General features: G+C 40.5%; 1 protein-coding gene across 19 annotated transcripts in view; it reads right to left on the bottom strand.

Annotated features, from left to right (window-relative positions):
* Nucleotides 1-7,029: 7,029 nt before the first annotated feature.
* Nucleotides 7,030-23,055, bottom strand: part of KCNJ15 (potassium inwardly rectifying channel subfamily J member 15) — a 79,681-nt gene continuing 63,655 nt past the window's right edge. For 10 of the 19 annotated variants that reach the window (XM_038581481.1, XM_038581483.1, XM_038581487.1 and 7 more), the window contains 3 exons: nt 17,256-17,356; nt 15,945-15,992; nt 7,030-14,930 (listed from right to left, as the gene is read on the bottom strand). In XM_038581481.1, coding sequence (XP_038437409.1) covers nt 13,783-14,913 — 1,131 coding nt within the window. In that variant the 5' untranslated portion in view covers nt 14,914-14,930; nt 15,945-15,992; nt 17,256-17,356 and the 3' untranslated portion in view covers nt 7,030-13,782. Of the gene's footprint in view, nt 14,931-15,944; nt 15,993-17,255; nt 17,357-17,453; nt 17,474-17,617; nt 18,381-23,055 lie in introns of those variants that run through there. The other 9 variants (XM_038581494.1, XM_038581492.1, XM_038581486.1 and 6 more) reach the window with 4 other exon arrangements.

Genomic DNA, 23,055 nt, shown 5'->3' with positions numbered 1-23,055 from the left:
GTGGACTATTATCTATAGGCATAGTAAGCTCAATCACGTCAGGGAAACTTTCTGAGAGGCTGGAGCTGTGTGTTATGGGGAGACAATAGAGTGGCCAGGAGCCCATATCAGGGATATCACAGACTTGTCAAGAAAGCCGTTCAAACAAGGCATTCAGCAGCACTCTCAGGACTTGGCCAGGGACATGCCAGACAGAGGCAGAAGCGTACCCAACAGCTTAGAGGCTGGAAAGAGGAGGAAGCATTCAGGGAATTCCAAATGGTTCAGGATGTATGATGTATGAAGACAGAATGCGAAGCAAAAGAAGGTGGTTGTCAGGAACCAGAACTCAGAAAGCCATCAATTCATGTTAGGACACTTGGTCTTTATTTTAAAGAGTCAAGTTTGGTGTGAGGATGTAATATGATCAGATTTTAATGTCATACATTCTAGAATGACCACTCTGGGTACAGCATGGAAGGCGGACTGAAAGGGAAAAAGACTGGAGACAGTACAGCCACTGCAAAGCTTTTTGGATAAAACAGATGATGGATGATGATAGCCTGAACAAAAGGTGGAGCAATAGAATGAAAGCCATGTCAGGGGTGCTATGGACAGAGACTGGCAATGGGTTAGATTATGTTGGAGAGGGATCCCTGGATGGCTCAGCAGTTTAGTGCCTGCCTTCAGCCCAGGGCATGATCCTGGAGTCCCAGGATCAGGTCCCATATCGGGCTCCCTGCATGAAGCCTGCTTCTCCCTCTTCCTGTGTCTCTGCCTCTCTCTGTGTCTCTCATGAATAAATAAAATATTTTTTTAAAAAAAAGAAAGATTATGTTAGAGAGAGGTAGGAGTAGCAAGGTGGAATTCAGATTTCCAGTGCTAGGAGAGGAGATGGTTTGAGGATGAAAACAATGAATGAGAGCATTGTTCTCAGAACATGTGATGCCACCTGATTCAGCAAAATGATGCAAGTATGAGAACGCAGCAGTTGTTCCTTAGCTCTAAACTGTGGACCCTGCAGAGCTGCCTTCATGAAGCATGCCTTAATTGAAAGAAGGGTTTTTCCTAACCTTTGTAGTAGAGGACACAAGATGCCAAAAATTACAGACACAGAATTATGAAATGCATCTAAAAATCAAGTACTTTCAAGTCTTGGGAAATCAGCAAGCTCTTTGTGATAGCAGTTGTGGTGGCAAGGAGCCCAGTATGTGATGAACTTGTAGAGGCTACAGCTATCCTCTGACTACATGAAAACCAGTGTCAAAAAGTCTTCCCATGGGGACACCTGGGTGGCTCAGCAGTTGGCCGAGGGCGTGATCCTGGAGTCCTGGGATCGAATCCCACACTGGGCTCCCTGCATGGGAGCCTGCTTCTCTCTCTGCCTATGTCTCCGTCTCTCTCTGTGTGTCTCTCAAGAATAAATAAATAAAATCTAAAAAAAAAAGGCATCCCATGTATGAAGCAGTGGAGAGGATTCCCAAGAAGACTTTTTGTTCTCTACACTGAAAACCAGAAACCCTTTCAGAAGGACTATCTAGGAGTGTCCCCTGCCATGGTTTCCACAGAGCTATGATCAAATTACAACAGAAAATCTGCTGAAGATCTGCTTTGTCTGTTCATTATGCAGCACTGGGAGATCCAGGACAGTCACTGTAATTGAGAGGAGCATGTATCTCTTCCAAGGAGGAGAAGAGGAGCAGGGTTGAGTGTAGACAAGCTGGTGATGAAGTCAATAGGAAAGAAGAGTGTTATATGTTGAACTGTCCCTTCAAAAAGATATGTGGAGGTCCTAACTCCTAGTACCTCAGAATGTGATCTTATTTGGAAATAAGGTCTTTACAAAGGTAATCAAATCAAAATGAGCTCATTAAGTGGTCCTTAATTCAATCTAACTCGTGTCCTTAAAATGGAAAGATACACTGAGAAGAGATGATACGAAGACCCAGGTAGAGAGGCCTTGTGAAGACAGAGCAGAGGTTGGAGAGGCACAGCCACAAACCAAAGAATGTCCGGGGCTTCCAGAACCTGGAAGAGGTCAGAAAGGAACCTGTCTTACAGGTTACAGAGAGAGCACAGCCCTGAAAGCCTATTTCAGACTCTTGCCTCCAGAACTGGGACAACAAATTTCTGTTGCTATAAACCACTAAGTTTGTGGCAATTTGTTATGGCAGCCCTAGGAAAAGAATATGAATAGTATGGCTCTTTTAGGAATCTGCTTTGAACTCCTTAGTACAAGGAACATTGCCAAATCAATATTTTTTAAAAAGTTTTTTAAATTCAATTAGCCAACATTTAGTACTTTATTAATTTCAGATGTAGTGTTCAATAATTTATGAGTTGCATGTAACACTCAGTGCTCATCACATCAAGTGCCCTCCTTAATGCCCATCACCCAATTATCCCATCCCTCTCAAGTCCCCTCTAGCAACCCTCAGTTTGTTTCCTAAGGTTAAGAGTCTCTCATGGTTTTTCTCCTTCTCTGATGATTTTCCATTCAGTTTTCCCTCCCTGGCCCTATGATCCTCTTCACTGTTTCTTATATTCCACATATGAGTGAAACCATATAATTGTCTTTCTCTCATTGACTTATTTTGCTCAGCATAATACCCTCTGGTTTCATCCACGCCCATGTAAATGGTAAATATTCATCTTTTCTGATGGCTGAGTAAGATTCCATTGTATATATACCACATCTTCTTTACCCATTCTTCTATCCATGGACATCTCAGCTCTTCCCACAGTTTGGCTATTGTGGACATTGCTGCCATAAACATTGTGGTGCAGGTGTCATTTGGGATCACTACATTTGTATCTTTGGGGTAAATACCTAGTAGTGCAATTGGTGTGTCATAGGGTAGCTCTATTTTCAACTTCTTAAGGAACCTCCATACTGTTTTCCAGAGTGGCTGTACCAGCTTGCATTCCCACCAACAGTGTAAGAGGCTTCACCCTTTCTGCATCCTTGCTAACATTTGTTGTTTCCTGTCTTGTTAATTTTAGCCATTCTGACTGGTGTGAGGTGGTATCTCATTGTGGCTTTGATTTGTGTTTCCCTGATGCCAAGTGATATGATACATTTATTTTCTCGTGTGTCTATTGCCCATTTGTAAGTCTTTTTTGAAGAAATGTCTGTTCATATCTTCTGCCCATTTCCTGACTGGATTATTTGTTTTTTGGGTGTTGAGTTTATCAGTTGCTTTTTATTTGCCAAGTCAATATTAATGTGGAGATCACAGCACTCCAAGGATGTGGCTTTGTAATCAGGTGATTATTAAAGTGTCTGGCTTGGCTGAGTAAATATTAAGTAAAGCAAGGAACTACTTTTTCTGTCAGTAAACTACACACCATGTCTGGAAGGAAAATGGTGTTCTTGCCTCTAGGCCTCCCAGCTTTGCTTTAGTGAGCTCTAAAGCATGAGCTCTGGTTTCCAGCTTGAATTCTACTCAGGGGAAGTGAAGATGTGATGGGCCATTGAGTCCTCACCAAGTCTTCCTTGACAAAGCAAGTTGTACTTCTTTCCAGGAAGAAGCCACAATATTTTACCCAGTTCCATTCCTATCTCAGCCAGCCTCTTTGTGTTGGAATTCTAGCCTCAGTTTTTTGTTGTTGTTGTTGTTGTTGTTGTTCCAGAAATAAGATCTTCCCTGCTTTTCTTCATGCATTCCTAGGGACAGGATTCTGCTCCTGATTTGGAGACCCTGGGACTGGAGGCCTGCTCCTGAAACTTCACTCACTTGATCTCATCCTCTGTTGTGGTTTCATACCACCCTTCCCTCCCATTTGCCCACAAAATGGGGATATTTGCAGACCTGTCTTTCCTGGTGTCAGGACCTATCCATTAGAATTCCCTTCATAGTCAGCTTCTAGAGACTCCCTTGTGATCATGTGTTTCTAGCTTTGCTTGGTGTCTGGATCCTGATCACTCCCACTCCAGCCTTGGCCATTATCATAGCAGTGACAGTGTGTGCTGGGGCCACTCACTTGCCCCCAGTAGGCTCCATATACTCAGTACCAGATTCCAGAAAGTTCTGCTGATTCTGTAGTATTTGCTTATCTCTATAAAACTCTCTTTGTCTCTCACCCAATCAGCCAAGATCTTGAAGTGATTATCTACCTTGGAGTTTCACTAAAGATCCTAATATTAATCCTTACAAGTCAGGTCTTCAGAACACAGCAAAACAACCGGTTGGAAACATACCATGCCATCCACAGTAGGAAACACTCGAACAAAATCCTTTATTATTTGTGTTGCTGTTCTTCAGCATTAATTCAGCCCTCATGGGCCAGGTCTGTGGTGACACAGCAACTCAACCATGCTTTTGTTTTTACTTGGCAAAAACACTTGAGGGCCAAGCAAATGTTGTTTTGCTCCAAAAACATCAACCACTAAATCCACGAGGCTCCTTTGGATGCCTTGTGTAAGGGCCCACCCGGGATGCAGGATAGAGACTGGGGAAGAAGACAAGCTTTCACTTTGTTCAGTCTGGGCTTTACTCATGGTTCTGTCCCTTACTAGCTATATAGCTTTGGACAAGTTGATAAATTTCTCTGAGCCTCGGTTTTATCTTCTGTAAAATGGGGATCCTAACAATGCTTACCTGTGTTAAGGAAATATGTTGCAATTATTCATTATGACAATAAATATAAAGAACCTTGAACCAAACAAAGTACATTTGCTTGGTCACCATGACTTTCCTTCCGGATTTCTTAATCCTGGCCACCCCTACATCTATTCTTTGACTATTTGCCCCTACTTAGATGAATAGCAGGGCTGTAGACTCTGTTTGGACTCTGGTATTCATGCCCCTCTGTCCTTTCCTTCCAGAATGATTCCTGCATGTCTTTTCTGCCTTCTAGCTCCTTATCCTGTGTGTTTTGGCTTCTGAATAATAGGCCTCTTGCAGCATGCTAGGCCCTCATGGAATTTATCTAGACTCCTAGCCTTATGCTTTCACTGGGTGATTCATTCTGCCCAATTTTGACCTATGTCATCAGCTCCATAATGACATTTCACACTGTAAATTTAGGAGAATGTAAATGAGAGCAGGAAGGAAAACTGTAGATTGCTGTGCTGGCTTGCTAGGTCACAGTAGGTAAGACACTAACCTCAGTGAACAGTAGGGTCTTCTCCTGCAAAGTATAGGTGATCAGAAATGTCCTACCTCCTTTACCAAGTATATAATGGACTAATAAATATTTGACATTGTTGAAGTGTTCAGAACCCTACAAGCATAGTATGGTTTGTTCTCTGCAAATTCAAGGTGTGGCCAGAAATCATGAAATGTGTGTGTGTGTGTGTGTGTGTGTGTGTGTGTGTGTGTGTGTGTGTTTTGAACAGAAGAAAGGTACTGGCAATAAGACATGCTACAACATGTTTCACATGTAGAGGTCATCCAGATGGTGAAGGGTTAAGGAAAACCACACACTGTTCTGTGTTGGTATAAAACTGTGAGTCTAATTGTTTGTAGCAGAGTTGTGGAAGATCTTTAAATCACACGTAAACAGAGTTTACAGAGAAGGTGTACTGTCAAAAGCAAGAGTTTCTGACAGCTTCAGAAAGTCTAAGATAGGGGATCCCTGGGTGGCGCAGCGGTTTGGCGCCTGCCTTTGGCCCAGGGCGCGATCCTGGAGACCCAGGATCGAATCCCACGTCGGGCTCCCGGTGCATGGAGCCTGCTTCTCCCTCTGTCTATGTCTCTGCCTCTCTCTCTCTGTGTGTGACTATCATAAATAAATAAAAATTAAAAAAAAAAAGAAAGTCTAAGATATACAGAAAGTGGTCCTGGGGTGAAAATCATTTGGGATACTCAGATATATTACAGGCTAAACACTATAATGGATACATTAAATTCAAGTAAAGATATAGGAAATTTGGCAAAAAATCTCAAATGAGTAAGAATTTCCAGGAAGAGTATGAACTTTTGCATGAAAAATTAAACCATTATACTTGTTTGTCTAACATTTTTGAAGGCAGGTTACCAAAACCAAGGATTTCTGAGAAGAGAAATGACAGCTTCCAGGATGCCTTGTGTCTAGCCCAGAAGCAAAGCTTCCCGTGCTGCTGTGACAAATGCCCATATTCACTGCCCCAGGGATATGGTGTGGTAAAGGAAAAGCTATCTTAAGTCTTGGACATGGAGAGCTCTGTTCTTGGCCAAGGTGACCCCACAAGAGCAAGCAGATTCTTGAGATAAAGGGGTAGAAAAAAATATGGGTCTGAGAAATTCAGTGCAAATTGAAATTAATAAAATGTTTCCTACTCCTGAGCCTTATTATTGTGTTCCAAATTACTGTGCACTTTCTGGAAAACAATTTGTTTCCTTGCCCAGACAGCATCCTCAAATTTGACTTCTTAATATAGGCACCAGTCTTTTTTTATTTCCAACTGTCACGTTCTCACTCAAAGAACAGAGTCTTAGCACCACCGAGAATGTAGAAGTGAATGAGCCAGGATTCCAAAAGAGAAGATTCCAAGGAGACACCTGTAGCAGGGTTGGAGCTACTGCTGCTATTCTGTTGTATGTGTGGATGGTTTCCCCAGCAAGGTGCTTCCAGCACTACAGCTGTCCCCATTGCTTACCTCTGCTGTGTGGATTTTAAATAGGCGTGCTGTTCCACAGTTACACCGTAAAGATGCCCTTAAGGGTTACATAACATTGTGTTTTCTTTCTTTTAATCCATCAAAGTAAAAGGGCAATGGAACATAAAGGACTTTGATAAAGGATGAGGTGCTCAAAAGATGTTGTTAAATAGTTAATCTTTAATCAGTGATGAAAATGAAATGATCACTAGAGTATTGAGGCAAAAGAAAGAGATGAGACAGTGGTTTCATTTTCTTTTCTTTGACTAAAAAAGGAAGGGAAATACATTCTTTCAGGCCCTGACAGATAATCCCATCTTCACAAGGTTTTAGTACCTACTCAGTCCCAAATTATTGTAGTTGCTGTCACTGGAAACAGCCTCTGAGCTCTTCAAGGAAATACTAGATCCCTCTCCATCAGAGTGCCACTGTGACACTGTTACCATTCCAATGAAATGAAAAGAAACTCAAGATTGTAAAATGAGCTTTATTGTACTTGCTATTGTTTCACAGACTAGAGAGATTCCATATATAAACAGGAAAAGGAGGAGATACCTACAAAAACAAGAAATGGCTTGACAAATCGAGGTGTGGGTTTGTAGAACATGGAAGTATATATTTCAAGCTGATTGGTCATGGTCTGATTGGGCTTGGTGGTGACATAGTATAGGAATCAGTTAGTATGAGATTTCCAACACCAACTGGTACTAACTCAATCTTGAGAAATGTAAATCATGATTCTGCTTAGGCAAATCCAAGCATAGAACCAGTTCAAATATCATAGGGAAGCATGGACACTCATCTTGTGGCATAATACAGGCAGCCATCAAATCTAGTGCTGTATGTAACGAGAGACAGAAGCATGATCAAGATTTTGCTATGCACACATTGCCAGGGGTTCTTTTTTTTTTTCAATTTTTAAAAAAGATTTTATTTATTCAATTGAGACAAAGAGATACAGAGAAAGAGAGAGAGAGAGAGAGAGAGAATGAGTAGGGGGAGAGGCAGAGGCAGAAGCAGGCTCCCAGCTGAGTCGGGAGCTGGATGTGGGGCTTGATCCCAGGACCTGGACAAAGATCACGACCCAAGCCGAACACAGACACTTAACCATCTGAGCCACTCAGGCGCCCCACTGCCAGGGTTTCTAAGTAGTGGGACTGTTTGCTTGTAAAATCTGCATGTCATTTGGGATTTTGATCTCCATAACATTCTCGTGAATTTGATTAAGTGGTATTTTGGAGTGGGTCCTTTTGGAATGGAGATGTCTGTTTACCAAAGCATACTTTATGTAACTTACAATTCCATGACACCCTACAGAAATAATTCTTCCAAAATAGATCCAAGTTGGCTGTTATCCTGCCTTCCTGTACTGCCTGCTATTTAATACTCTGTCAGCACACAAACACAGCTTCCTCTGGTGATCTGGAAGTTTGTTTTTGTAAAAAGTCCCTGATACAGTCATACTTCCTGTAATGATTTGATTTAATACAACATCCTTAATCTTAAGATTTGATTACAGATGAAAGAATATAGTTAAATTATAGTGAATGAAAAAATCACTCCTTTGAACTCCCCTCCAATCACCTTCTTGGAAGCTTTTTACTTTTTCCATAATATTAAGGACATTTGCAGTAATAACAATAAGAGTAATGATAAACTAAGAGGTCACATTTCCTAGCTCAGAGTCAACAACTTCTGATTTTTTTTAATGGGTACTTGACCATCAATTGTGGTAGCTTCCTTGGAGTCTAATTTTGAATGAGTTCTATTTTTTCTTGAATAATTTTTGAGGGGTGAAATTGGGTATCTTCAGGGCATCAGAATGCCTGGATACTAGATACAGTTTGGCCTTGAATGAAGATAAGATCCTGGTGAAATATAGTTACACCGTCATGAGGTGGGAGGTGTGAAGCAAAAGCTTGGTGATGGACTTTTCAGTTGATTTCCCCATCTTTGGCTTTGCCCACTCACTGGTCATTGGGAATCCACCCTAACCATTGGCCTGATTCTCTGGCCAGGGGTTGGAAACCAGGACTCTTGTACACCATGTGGCAGGAGACTTTGAACCCATCATTCTAGGCCTTTCCCTGATAGACATCCTCGAAAAACATGCTATTTTGCACTGTATGGAATGTATCAGAGGCCCTCTGTGTTTTGCTGAAATTTACTTTTACTAATGGGGCAAGCCAACGAAATATTTTTCTGGAATACTCCCTTTATTGCCGGTTGTATGAAAAATATTGCTTCCAAGTGAAGGAATATTTGTTTGTTGTTCTTCTAGAGCTGGGCATAGCTTGGGATGATGTGAATACTCTCTACAGGACTGTCAGATTTAGCAAACAAATATACAAGACATTTAGTTAAATTTGAAATATTTTTCTAATTGGCTGTGCAATTTTGTAAATTTTCTAAGAAAAAAATGAATATAGAACATTTATAGCATCTTAATACAGGATGCTGGACAAAAATTAAATACAAGACATATCCTGTAGATACAGCATGTCCGACATTCCTCACTCTGGTATTATCAACCCATTCGAGTTATATGGCTTTTACCTACACATATGACATCTTTGGCTTTTGTGCTTCTATATCAATTATATCCTTTGACTTCTACAATCAATTAGTGTAATTTAATTAGGAATTAACTATCAACTGCAATTAGCTGTTTGTTGGTTTTCTATTTCTTATACACTGGCAACATAGCAACTGAAAAATAAAAATCCCTGTCCCCAAATTCTGGCCATCTAAATGCCCCCAAATTACTAATTTGAGTTAATTTTTTTAATCCACAGGATAATTAACTTGTTAGAGTAGATGACAAAGATGAAGAAAAGCCAGTGAAGCACACATTAAGTAGAAAGGAAAGTAAACTCAGAAGAATTGACAGAGGATAAAGATGAAGTGGCTGAAGTCTTATTTCTGCTTCCTGTTTCTTTCTCGTTAAGTATTTAGTGGAAAACTTCAGGAAACGGGATCCCTGGGTGGCACAGCGGTTTGGCGCCTGCCTTTGGCCCAGGGCACGATCCTGGAAACCTGGGATCGAATCCCACATCGGGCTCCTGGAGCCTGCTTCTCCCTCTGCCTATGTCTCTGCCTCTCTCTCTCTCTCTGTGACTATCATAAAAAAAAAAAATTAAAAAAAAAAACAACTTCAGGAAAAAATTTGTCTTAATTCATCAGTGTTTCTTGGGATCCCTGGGTGGCGCAGCGGTTTAGCACCTGCCTTTGGCCCGGGGCACGATACTGGAGACCTGGGATCGAATCCCACATCGGGCTCCTGGTGCATGGAGCCTGCTTCTCCCTCTGCCTATGTCTCTGCCTCTCTCTCTCTGTGTGACTATCATAAATAAATAAAAATTTAAAAAAAAATCCATCAGTATTTCTTAAAGGCTGGGGATTGCTGTCCATAGGCCCAAGGAAGGATGGGCAGCCGATTCTGATTAAAAATAACCTGAGGTTCACAGAAGGTTAAATGTAGGTAGTTAATCAATTACAAATGAAATGTTAAACTTTTAGACTTTCAGGTGTGTCTTCCCAGAGGAAGAAAATGAAGTGCATCTTGGACCTATCTGGAGTCAAATGCTGGAATTCAAGTGCAAACCACAGAATATGGAAATCAGGACTTGAAATGCTAATATTTCATTTAAAAAATACCATCTCAGAAAGTTTTGATAAAATAACCTGCATTCAAAATGATGTGTTTCAAATGCTTAACAGGCAAAGAAAAGTCTAGCAAGAAAGAAAAACCAAGATTGAGAGGCTCGCAGTATTCATTATACCAGAGCGTCAAATGTCTGACCCTTTGACTATAGTGACAAAATACAGAACTGAGCCCAAAGGTGGGGATAATCCTTTCCTCAGCTACCAATGCAAAGGCCTAGTGCCTTCTTTGCTTTTCACCTCTCTTTCCTTGTTTCTCGAGGTGATATGATATGAGGATCCAAGTAAGGGAGAAAGAATCACATAGGAGTAGAAGTGTCACTTATTTATATATCTTAATTTACATTCAATGGTATCAAAATCACTATCAATTAAAATTGAAAATTCAATTCAAAGAAAATTCAAATGAATAATTGTTTACAGTCATCTCAATATCTGGTCCACTTATTCATAGCATTTTTCACTTTTAGCCAGTTATTTTACATTTCCGGAGTCTCATCTAGTGCTATAATTTTCCCGAGTGAGAAAAGGAACTAATGTGTGACTCCAACCTGATTCCAAAGATGACTCCTTGGGAGGATCAATGAGTGAATCTTGGCTATGCTGTCTGGGACCATTGGCTACTAGGTACCATGCACGTACAATATATTTTCTTACTGAAATTAGACACAGCTTTCAGATTATACTGATTTGCTGTTATTTACTTTGTGATTTTTCAAATGGAACATGACATATTTGAATGGTCTCACTGAGAAGGCCTGATGTATTGGAAATGTTTCAAAATACAAAAGACTTCTTGGGCCAACAACATTCCATTAGTTTGATTATGTCTTAGTTGGGTGTTGAGCTTGAATCTGTCTCAGTCAAAAGACTGTTTAGATATAATGAAATAAGTTTGCCACCTACATCTTTTGCTAGTATGTTAACACCAGAGTTTTGTGTAGAAAGTAATAATAAGTAGGGAATGCTAACTTTCTTTCTTTTCTTTCTTTCTTTCTTTCTTTCTTTCTTTCTTTCTTTCTTTCTTTCTTCCTTCCTTCCTTCCTTCCTTCCTTCCTTCCTTCCTTCCTTCCTTCCTTCTTTCTTTCTTTCTTTCTTTCTTTCTTTCTTTCTTTCTTTCTTTCTTTCTTTCTTTCTTTCTTTCTTTTTTGGAATGCTAACTTTCAAACCAGATACAAGTTTAAAACTATTTACAGGATATTCTATTACAATACAATCTATTGACTTGTACAAGTATTGGCTTTTAAGATTTTTAAGATACTGCATATTTGTCTTGTGTATAGTGCAAAAGATCAAATGATCAAGTCCTCCAGATTGGCTAAAATAGATATGCTAAATGAACAAACAAAAGACTTCTCCATCTCATGCTACATCACTGTACCAAATACAATGAAGTATGCAAGTTTCCTAATCTTGATCACATTCAAATTAGCATTGATGTAAATCCTGTGTAAAGAATTTAATAGTGCAACAGAAAACCTGTAAACATGCCTGTGGCATTATTTTCCTGTCGATTATAGCACAATAGACAATAAAAAAAACCACACATAATGACTAAAGGGCTAATGTCTAACTAAACTAACATAATTTCTTTAGAAGAATGAAGATCTAAAACAATCTGCCATTAAATTATTAACAGAAAGAGAGAAAATATTCCTGAATAATAAAGAAAAAGCCTCTTGTGCATTGAAATTGCCCTTTAAACCTCTAGAACTAACTTTACCGCTGTTCTTACATCTGTGTTAGATGTTTGGCTCCAGGTCAGAGATTTCAGCCACATCCTCTCTCCCATGGAAGGACATTTGAAAATGTGGTAGCATAAAGATATGACTACATTTGCTATAATCCATAGCATCATTTCACTGATCACCTGAATCTGGATTACTTTCTCCTTTTCTCTGAGCCCTGGTTTCTTAAGTTTTGTGGAATAAAACATATGTGAGCATATTTGTCGAGGACTTGCTTTCTTAACTGCAAATGTCTTTCACTGATAATTTCCACAATTATGCTTGAAAAGCTAGAATGTGCATGGATGTGTGTGTGTGCATGTGTGTGTCTATGTGTACATGTATGTGGGCTCATGTGTAGTTCTATACAGTGCCTACCCACTTACAGTCACATTTTTCTTGAGTGAGTACACAAGTCTGTCCTGGTTTGAATGAAATGAGAATTCACCTTTTGCATGTTTAACCAGTCCAAGCCCATGTATATTCTTTGCCTCAAAGAAATACATGGCCCCTAAGTTCTGCCAAGAGTAAAATGTTACCCTTGTACCACTCAGTTGCATGAGATTTATTTAAATATTGAAGGCATTCTTTACATGTCATCATATCATCCAATCCCATTCATGCTTCAAAGAGTCATCTGTATGTGAATTCATTATCCTCGGCTCTTCTTGTTCCTCATGGCCCCATCCAACCTTGTAGGCTTCAACATCTGAGCAAATTTCTGATTGAAACGCAGCTTCATTTTTCTTTTGTGCTAACTGTAGTCAACATGCATATGCTTAGCATGAGTGAGGCAACCATTATTCTCAAGTAATTTTTTTTTTTATTTTGGAATATCAGTGGCAGTTCCTTAGTGGACAATTTTAACAGACAAGGAACTAAATGGCTGATAAGAATATTGGCCCATAATAATAAGCTGAAGAAAGAAGGACAGGTCTGGAGACCATGTGGGTTTGGGACCCATGGCATGCTATGGCTTTAGAAAGTTCCCCTGAAAACTTTCCATGTTTCAGGCTTTCTTTTGTATACAAATCACTTGGAGGTCTCGTGAAGATACAGACTATTTCTCGAAGTCCGGGTGGGGCCACAGAGTCTATATTGCTAATAAGCTCCCGGATGGTGCTGATACTGCTGGTTTGTGAGCTATATTTTGAATAGAAAATGACTAGTACATTCCAACAAAAAAATTACTGTGAACAAAGGAGTCAACTCCATTTGTATATGTTTCACAGTCCTTAATACCTGATTGATTCTATTTCACTCTGCACAATTAAATCCATTGCAAAGAGGTAAGAATGGAATTATTATTTTTGTGAGCACAGAGTCCCTTGACTCCATTACCTGATAGCCTCCATTAAATATAACATTTTCTCTGCCTAAAAAGAGGGTGTTATAAAGCAACGGTATAAAGGGATACTGAACCACATTTCAACTCTTGGCCATAACGTCTTTGATACTTGTTTAGAATAAATACCTTGCGTTATAGATGATATCCTGTGTAGAAATGCATTTCCTTTCAACAGCAGCATTGCTAACTCTCCACCCAGCCCGACATGATTTCAGTTGCCCTACACCAAGTTTTTGGAAATACAGCCCCGCCTTAGAAAATAGGAATTTTGAGAGTTTGCTTCAGACAAAGCATGTTGAAAAGGAACCTTCTCAAACACAGAAACGCTTGCTCAGGTGCCAGGGAAAAAAGTGGATTTTGTATGTCTGTGTAGTGTTTTAGAGTGAATCTACACGTTTCCATTCTCATGGTGACCTTTGCGTTCGAAAGGAGCTCAGAGGTGGAAATGGCTCACAGAGTCAAACCAGGGGTGGCCACCGCCATCAGACATTGCTCTGTTGTAACAGAAGAGTTCTCAGTTCCCTTTCCCTCTGATCCTCCTGCCTGTACTTCTCTTCCAGTTTCTGCTTCTCAGAATCTGCGCAGTAAAAGGTGCAATCCGGGCTCTTCCGGATCTGTTCAAACTGGCTGAAATCAGCCACATACTTTCCATTTTTTGAGAGAGAAACCACAGGCACAAACTCGAAGCCCCAGTAGATCTCTTCTGGGATATAAGATGTGCGACTCTGGCAGACTGCGCTGGTGGATTCCACGGTGGCGTTGAGGAGGACCACGAGTTCAAACTCCTTCTCCTTCAGGTTCTGGGGTGTGAGATCTCTCAGGGGGCTCGTCTCATCCAATACGTGGTAGAATGTCATGGGCAAGATGAGGAAGGGGCTCTCAGAAGAGGAGTCCACATGGAATTTGACAGTGGCTTGGTTGAGCAGAATCCGCTCCCCCTCCTTGGTGACATGGGTCTGGAGGAGCTTGCCTGAGAGCTGGCACTGAATCAGGAGGCTCTTCCTCATGTTCGCCACCTGGATCACCAAACACAGCTTCCCATTCTGCTTGGTAATGACCGCACAGTGGCTGAACTTGATGGTCTCTGCCCGCTTTTTGGGTCTGGCAATCTTGGCCAGAAAGGTGCCCGTGATGAAGATCTCAATCAGGGTCGTAATGACCAGCTGAGCAACCAACAAAAAAATGGCATGAGGGCATTCCTCAGTGATGGAGCGGACTCCATAGCCAATGGTAGTCTGGGATTCCAGAGAAAACAGAAATGCTCCAGTGAGAGAGTCTACTTTCATGATGCAGGGGGTGTGATTTGAAACATCCTCACTTGGTTCTAAATCCCCATGAATAAAAGCAATGGCATAGTAGATCACTCCAAAAAGGAACCAGGTCATCACGAATGTGGCGGCAAACAGGGTGAGCTTATATCTCCACTTCATGTCAATGACAGTTGTCCACAAGTCTTGAAGGTAGAGTAAGTATATGCCATCCACTTTGTCAATTCTCACATTGCTGTGCCCACTCTTGGACATGACTCGGGGCCTGTTAGCTTTGAGCCCAGCTCCTGCCGTGTGCTTCACCAGGGGAGCACTGGACATGCTGATGTGAATGGCATCCATCATCAGGCTATTGCGACCACCTAAGGAAATGACAAAGAAAGATGTTCTGGTACTGTCACATGTAGTAGAACAACCAGAAAACAGAAATAGGATAATCAAATGAAGTATGTAGGAATGTATATAGATCTATATAAGAAAGGTGAATTTGGCAGGCAAGACTAGTCTACCAGTACTTAAGGAAGACAGTAGGGTGGAGTGAGGAGCATGAACTCTGGAGATCAGCAAACCTGGGCTAAATGCCAACTGTCCAATTTATTTGCTGTGTGACCTTGCATATCCTTCACACTTCCAATCTCTGATAATCTGGCACAGTGCCCAGAGCTATTTAAGTTCTCTGGATCTCAGCTCCTTGATCTGTAAAATGGGAATATAACCTACTCCTCAGGTTTTTGTGATGGTTAAATGAAATAATGCCTAGAAAGTGCCAAAACAAAGCCTTACACTCAAAAATGATGCCAGTTTTTCTCATTATAAAATCACACTCACATGCATCTACCCCACTGAGTATTATGAATATTTATGTATAGTTAGCACAAATTTCCAATTCTAGAAAGTTTAAAAATAAGTTGACTGAGCATTGGGTCAGCACTCATACAACTAAAATGCACCATCTATATGATAGTTTTAATATAGCAATAGAGAATATTAATACATATTTTTAAAACTGGTAATATAAATACAATTTTTAAAAAACTTACCCTTTTGTGTGGCATTCTCTGCAACAGAAATGCATCCCCCCCAATCCAATGAATACTTTAGAATTGATGACCTCTCCTGGTTCATGATTATATTGGAAAGGACTAAGTCATCAACCAACCAACAACAAACACATAGTGAATAATTATGCTTCATTAATAGCTTGGTTAATATGCTAATTATCAAAATGTCATATTAGGTATGACATTTAGGTATGGCACAAAATTTTTGCCTTATTCCTTTAGAAACAACCAGAACCAACATAGGAATCTCTTGTAAAAAGCTATAGAACAAGTAGGCAAGTACAGGCATCTGACATTGTGGCAGAAGAGACCCACCTGGAAAAGGACCAGGTTTCCAAGCTGAGTCCCCGGGAATGCTTCCCTCTGCATCAACAGACAGGAACAAGCTGAGTGTGAGGCCATACAGCATCTTATACTACCTGCCTGACAACTGAAATAAATCATCCTATATTCCTTGAAACAGACAATGGGAGTAATTACAGGGTAACACTACCTGGTTGGCATGTGGGGTTTTTTCCACCTCATTGGTATTTTAAGGATAAAGGAAAAAATCCCCCCTTTAAAAAGGAACTGGATACAGTGGTCTGTGATTCATGCAATAATCTTCGCTGTTAGGGCAGCATTATCTCAACAGAAGTTTTGGAAGTAATCTTCTGGGCAAATCCTTTCAAGGAAACTGAAACCATCCATCAGAAACTAACACTTGTTGAAGATGCAGGGATTCGTGCTTTTTAATTTTCCTGTTATATTAAGAGCGTGTCATTTACTGAATAACCCTTGAAATGATTTTTTTTTTCTTGGAAAGAAAAGTTACTTTTTCATTTTCATTGCAAAGAAGGGCCCTAAGCTATTCAGAATTTATTTTTCTTTTTGAAGCCTATTCCACTTATGTAGAGATTAATTTAAGAGAAAAATACAGGATATAACTGAAGAACATAGGCTTTATCAGCCCCTCAGCAGCATTTTTCCGTAACCAAGAGGAAAGTGACCACCACAAAAACTTGGGAACAAAACAACATGCCACCATGCCCAAAAGCATAGTCAAGCTCAGAACGTGAGCATTGCCCAAAGCAAATGAAGTTTATGTACAAGTAAATGCATGCACTTTAAAAAAAGGGAGAGAGAGAGAGAGAGAGAGAGAGAGAGAGAAACTGCTAAGGGAAAGTGCATGCCATTCAATCCACTGAAATAAAAACAGAGGCTTAAGTTTTCAAGTGTGAGTGACACACGAGTGTCCTGCGGGCACGAGCGAAGCTCCAAGCTCAGCTGTCTGCCAGATTCTGGAAAACTTGGCCCTGTTTACATGAAGGCGGTGCCATGAAGCTTCTGTTTTAACCTCTCTTTAAAAGAGGCAATGGGCCAGGCTTCAGATGAGCTGGATCTTTTCCCTCTTTCTGCTGAAAGCTCTCTTGTTACATTTCTGCACATCTAGTGTTGGAGGTAATGACACCAATAGCTATTCAAGATTGATGGCCTTAAAAGGGGGAACAAGACTTAGAGCCTCTGGGGAGGGGATTCTTGGTTTTAGCATCTCTCTGTGGAAAAGAGTGGCTGGTAGACCACACTCAAAGGGTAAGCACCTTTTCCCTCCCTCTCAACACCCTGTGCCCTCAGACTGTTTACTACCTGGTCACTCCCTCAGCAGGTCAGAAGGCGTCTTCTTCAAGGCAGATGGGACGTCCTCGCTCCCCTTCACCCACCTGGCTACCATGGGATTCTGCTTCTGCCTGAAAGAAAGAGGGACGCACAGGTGTTTACAGAGAGACTGACCCAGTGAAACTGACCCTTCACGATTCTCCCCAGGGCTAGGGCCCTAGCATTCACCTTCCAATCCCTGATAATCTGGCACGGTGCCCAGAATAGACCAAAGGCTCAAGGAATGTTTTAAGAATTAAATTGAAGCCCCAACCACAGCTCTCCCCATAGAATTCCCACCCTCTGGAGGGAGCTCAATAGTAAAACACCCTGGAAAGAGTGGGTTAACTCACCCCCATTGAGGCCCACTATCAACTGACCAGCAAACAGGGAGGCAGGAAGGGGAAGTGCAGAGGAAGTAAACAGTGAGCATTGGAAGGGAAGAGTCTAGAATATTTTTACCGCCTGTGGAAATGCATTATTACTGTTGAGTCACAGAACATCAGAGCTGAAAAGATTGTCAAACCCAAGGCATCTGACACATATTTTTCAAACACGGAGATAGACCCAGGAGGTTGGAGTGACAGGTCTTCATCACACAGATGGTTCATGGCAGAAAGAACAAGGTCCAAAGTCTTTAAAAGCTTGACCGGAGTTCTTGTCAGTACACCACAAATGCCTCTTCAGCCTCCAGAGTTTAATGTAATCTATTCTAAATTCAGAAGGCTCTTTCACCTCCTACTTTCCTGGAATACTTCTTACTAAGATATATATCTGTAGATCTACCCACATTTTTGTCTGTCTCACACACGGGTATACATATCCTTCACACTTCCCTTCTGATTTATCAATTATTGTAAATGTGCTCTCTCTTCATGCCCGTGGCCCCATTTATCAACCTGGATAGCCTCTCATGCACTCGATTCCCCTAGTGTGTTTGCAGTGTTTGGCAAACCATCTCTTCATCACTGATCTATTACCACCTGTAATGATCATCTGTGAAGATCCAGCATCTTTCTTTGCACCCATAAATCTTACCAGTATCCTTTTTCATTTATACTTCATCATATGCTCTGAATTTTCAGTATTATATTCTGCAGCAGACTTCCTTCACGAAGTCTACCTCATTGTTTATACACATTCCCATTTCATAAAATTTTGTGTCACTTTCTTGGGTATGTTTTTCTTTACTGATTGTGCTATTTACCTGGCTTCACTTCTAAAATGTTAAGAAATAGTAGCAGTTTCTTAAAGCTCAAGATGGAAAGAACAATAAAAGATATTCTCCTCTAAGTTCCCTTCTCCTAATCCCACAAATAAGGAATATTCCATACAAGTCATGATAGTTTTCTTTAGTCTCTGGAAATTGTATTTATTTCTCCAGTTTTCATTATATTGTTCCAGCATGTGGGGTGGGATTGTAATCTTAGAACTGTGATATCTTTATTGAAGTCAAGTCCTTGAAACTACTGAATAAAGAGGTCAACATTCCTTTCCTACTTCAAGCCAATAACACACACATAGAATGAAGTCATTTATTGCCTATGCTGTGGAGCATTTGTTTTCTGGAGATAAAGGAAAGAAAAACATATTTTTGAAATAGAATTAAACAGTAGGCACATTGAAAACGGTATTTAGCTATATGAAGAACTACACCTCCAGTCTTGGGAGCAAAACAATGAGAATGGAAAAATGAAATAGAGTTCCCAACATTTCCTCAGAGAGGACAAAATTCTATCAAATAGAGAGCATCTTATAAGAATGAATGATCAAAGAAGTTAGCCACACCGAGCTGGAATACTCATCCTATTAGAGAGGAATCAATCTATAAATGACCAGAAATCCACTGACCAATTAGAAGAAATATGCATGCAACTAATAAGCCTGAATAAAGTCAGAATAGAGTCCGAAGTGGTCCAATGTGGGAAAGATGTGGATGAATAATAACAATGACAATTATAAAATAAAGATTCAGATAAGTTATCATCATCATCATCATCATCATCATCATCATCATCATCAATAGATAACACTATACAGTGCTATGTGCCAGCCATTGTTCTCCGTGCTTTCCATGCATGAACTTAATTAACCCTCATACCAACCCTATGAGGCAAGTGCTGTCATTATCCCCATGAGGAGGAAATAGGAGGGTTAAGCAACAGAGGTTAAGCAACTCACCCAAGTTCTCAACAGCTGGCATGTGGCAGTAGTGCCCCTGTGAAGCTCCCATGCCTACCCTCTCTGCCACCTTGACAAAGGTGCTCAAGCTTTAGCTGCATCAGAATCACCTGGAAGTGTTAGAGTTTCTGATTTCAGTAGGTTTGGGATGGAGTTTCTGATTTCAGTAGGTTTGGGATGTACAAGAATTTGTACATCTAACAAGCTCACAGGTGATGCTCCAGGAACACACGTTGGAAACTTCCACAGCATGATGTACAGCTCAAATGATATCAACAGCTTTTCTGCTCTTGATGGAGAGCCTTATCCCCTCACTTTCACTGAGAATTCTAAAATAACACTGTTGCACATAAGCACTGGAAACATCTGGTTGTTAGTTTTCAGAAATGTCCAATCTCCACCATACTCATGGATGAATGCCAACTACCTAGTGAGCCAGTGATAAGTACTGATTTTTAAAGCATTAAAGAATGATTTTTTTCCTTACTCATTAGTACAACACTGATTCCTTCTAAAAACTTGCTCTGTTGAGTCAAATTTGAAGTTTTCAATGTCCCCATCCTGACAAAAACTTCATTCTGGGTTCCTCAGTGGGCAGAAAAATAACTAACTTTCACCTGCAGAAAAATAGCTAATAACAAAATAGGGAGACAGCAGAGTTCCTCAGCCAAAGTCAAGTGATGTGATTCCATGTACCTTTAAAGGGGGTGGGGTGGCATGAAGTAATGAAATCCAAATCAAACCATAATTTTGGATTTCCAGATGAAAATTGCAGTTTGAGAGGATCTGACTACAAAGCTCTATCAAAACAGCTTTCTGTTTGTAGGGAAAGTTGCTTAAAAAGCTTCCTTGGACATCAAATATTTCTAACAAAACAGTTTTTGGATGATATGTCTCATAGCTATGAATCCAAAATACCTAGATTAAATTTCACTTTAAGGTTTGGGTTTAGCTAGTAAGTAGAAAAAGAAATGCTTGACAAGCATGTACTTGGGGTTCACTGAACTCAAAAGCTTTAAAAATAATTGAAAATAAAATCAGTGAGGCTTGGCTATCCTTTCTTTGGATCCTGTAACTATGGTCACACAAATACATGTGCTGGGACCTTTGGGTTTGGCCTCATGCCATATTCTTCCCTGCACTTCAAAGCAGTCTAGGACTCGCTTCAGTGGCTGATCTGACTGTTCTTAACGTAATTGTTGACTCCATCCATGTCAGCTGAGGACACAGTTGACCTTGTCCAGGTGGCCTCAGAAATGGGCATCTCTACAGAAAAAGAAGAAGGTGGATAAAGTTGACTCTCAGCAGATTCCAAAGGGTCGTTCTTTGACTCTTATCTCCTGGGGAAATGATTATATTCTTCTGCAAATCCATTTTTCCCATCAAGCCATTGAGGACTGGGGAAGGCTGGAAGGAATGATAGCTTCCAGGAAGCTGTGGAATTGGCCATTCTTCTCCATAAGAATCTTAAGGATCTGAGGGGAAGTACCAGTTGAGATGATAGGAAACTTGCAACTAAGTTTCCTCTATCTTGTTGGTGGGAATGTGAACTGGTGCAGCCACTCTGGAAAACTGTGTGGAGGTTCCTCAAACAGTTAAAAATATACCTGTCCCTACGACCCAGCAATTGCTCTATCTTGATCTATATTTTGAGGCTAAGAACTAGGATCCTAATTGACAAAGCTAGGGTCATTGTTGATTGTTGTAGCTGATTGTGGCTTCCAGTTATTTGCTGTACCTCTCTGCTGGGTTCATCTATAAGGAACTCTTCCTTAGGCCTCTCTCTAGGGGTTGGGGGATAGAGAATCTGTTTTCATCCTTTAGTGTCAGATGTGGCCAAGTGACTGTGTTGGCCAATGGGGTGTGAGCCACAGTGACTCACCCATGCTTCAACAGAGGCATCAGACTCATGTTGGGGTCTCAGATAGTCTCAGATGGGCTGCTCCTTCCTCTGAGGAATGGGAGGAGGGAGGCACCTCCAGCTGAGCCACAGCTGAGCCAAAGCTGACTTGCAACACAAGTGACAAATGACTCTGGTTGCTTAAGCCACTGGATTCTTAGAAGTGATTGTTACTGAGGCAAAATCTAGTGAAAGCCTGACCACAAGGACAGCCCTACTACATGTTTTTGTGTTTTAGGATTATAGGCCTGACCTAAAGGATACAGTATTTTAAAGAAAATATGGAAAGTCTTGAAATATCCCTAATGTAAACTCTGAATGTTGGTCTATGACTAAACAATGAATCAAAAAAGAAACCCAAATCTAACAAGATTCAAGTAGGAACAGATTTGCCTGATCTCAAGGACAACATAGAAAGGTGAATAAATTCTCATATAAATTGTTTCTAAATCAATATTTAAGTTTATCTTGACAAGTTTTCAGGATGAGGTAGAAGGGCCTTAGATGTTATCACTCTAATATTCTGTTGAACAAGACACCCTTAGTTAAGGTAGCCTCATAATCTGTAATGAGAGACACACATTATCGTTATACCTCTGGCAACTTTCATTTGGGAAGAGGGTACTTAAAAAGGACCAGGCACTTTCCAAAGCAATTACAGACAATATAGTATTTCACCCTTCTCTTTACCTTGCGAAGAAAGTATTTTCTCTATTTTCCACATGAGGAAATGAAGTTTAGAGAGATGAGATAATTTACACATATTCATAAAATTAATCCATGGAGGACCTTGTTGGCAGACCAGATCTGTCTGTCTCTGTAGCTGTGTTCCTATCTAGCCACTGTGCCCCTCAGTCGTCAAATTCAGCTCAGAAGGAATGTTTCTATTCATGATGAACTTTGATGCAGCATAAGGTAAGTCCCTGCTCACTTCATGTTAGTATCCATTACAGAATAAATAGCTATATTTGATTTATTGTTTTTTTAATTGAAGTTCGATTTGCCAATGTATACCAACCACTACTCATTCCATCAAGTGCTCTCCTCAGTGCCCGTCACCCAGTGACTTATTGTTGATAGCATGCCAGACCTTATAGACGTGCCATATAGTAATTTAATTTTCACATCAATTCTGAAAGAGGTACTGTTATTGTTCAAGGATTCTAGATTAGGAAACTATAAGACAGCACAAGGTTTGCTTGAGCCAGTATCCATTTTCTCTCGTCTCGAAACCATGACTTCTCTAACCTCAGCGGGCATCAGAATCACCCAGAGGCCTTGAAACATGCTGGGTCAGAGTTTCTGATTCAGTAGGTCCAAAGTGGAGTCTTCTGAGAATCTGCATTTCTAATGAGTTCCCAGGTGACGCTGACCTGCTGGTATTGAGACCGCACTTTGAGAGCATGATTTGCACTATGCACCGCTTAATGAATTATATATGAACTATATAAAATATGTAGGAAATTCACAAGCACATAAAGCGGATCATCTCAAAGTTCAGTCTCATTACTTTCAAACAAAAGAATGGGCCCTTTGATGTAAGAAAGAAGAGAAAGTTGATGGGGTTAAATATATAAGTATGATAGATGCCTGGTAGGGTATTCAATTGCCAGGAGAAGCATCCTAGGGGATAGAAGTTCAAGTATATTATCCTGGGGAAATAAAAGGGAAATTTTGGTGAAAAGGAAAGCAATTTTGGTTGAAAATTGC

Source organism: Canis lupus, chromosome 31 (genome assembly GCF_011100685.1).
Source record: "Canis lupus familiaris isolate Mischka breed German Shepherd chromosome 31, alternate assembly UU_Cfam_GSD_1.0, whole genome shotgun sequence".
Lineage (NCBI taxonomy): Eukaryota > Metazoa > Chordata > Mammalia > Carnivora > Canidae > Canis > Canis lupus.
Note: the sequence above shows the minus strand (reverse complement) of the source record. Positions and strands in the feature narration are given on the sequence as shown.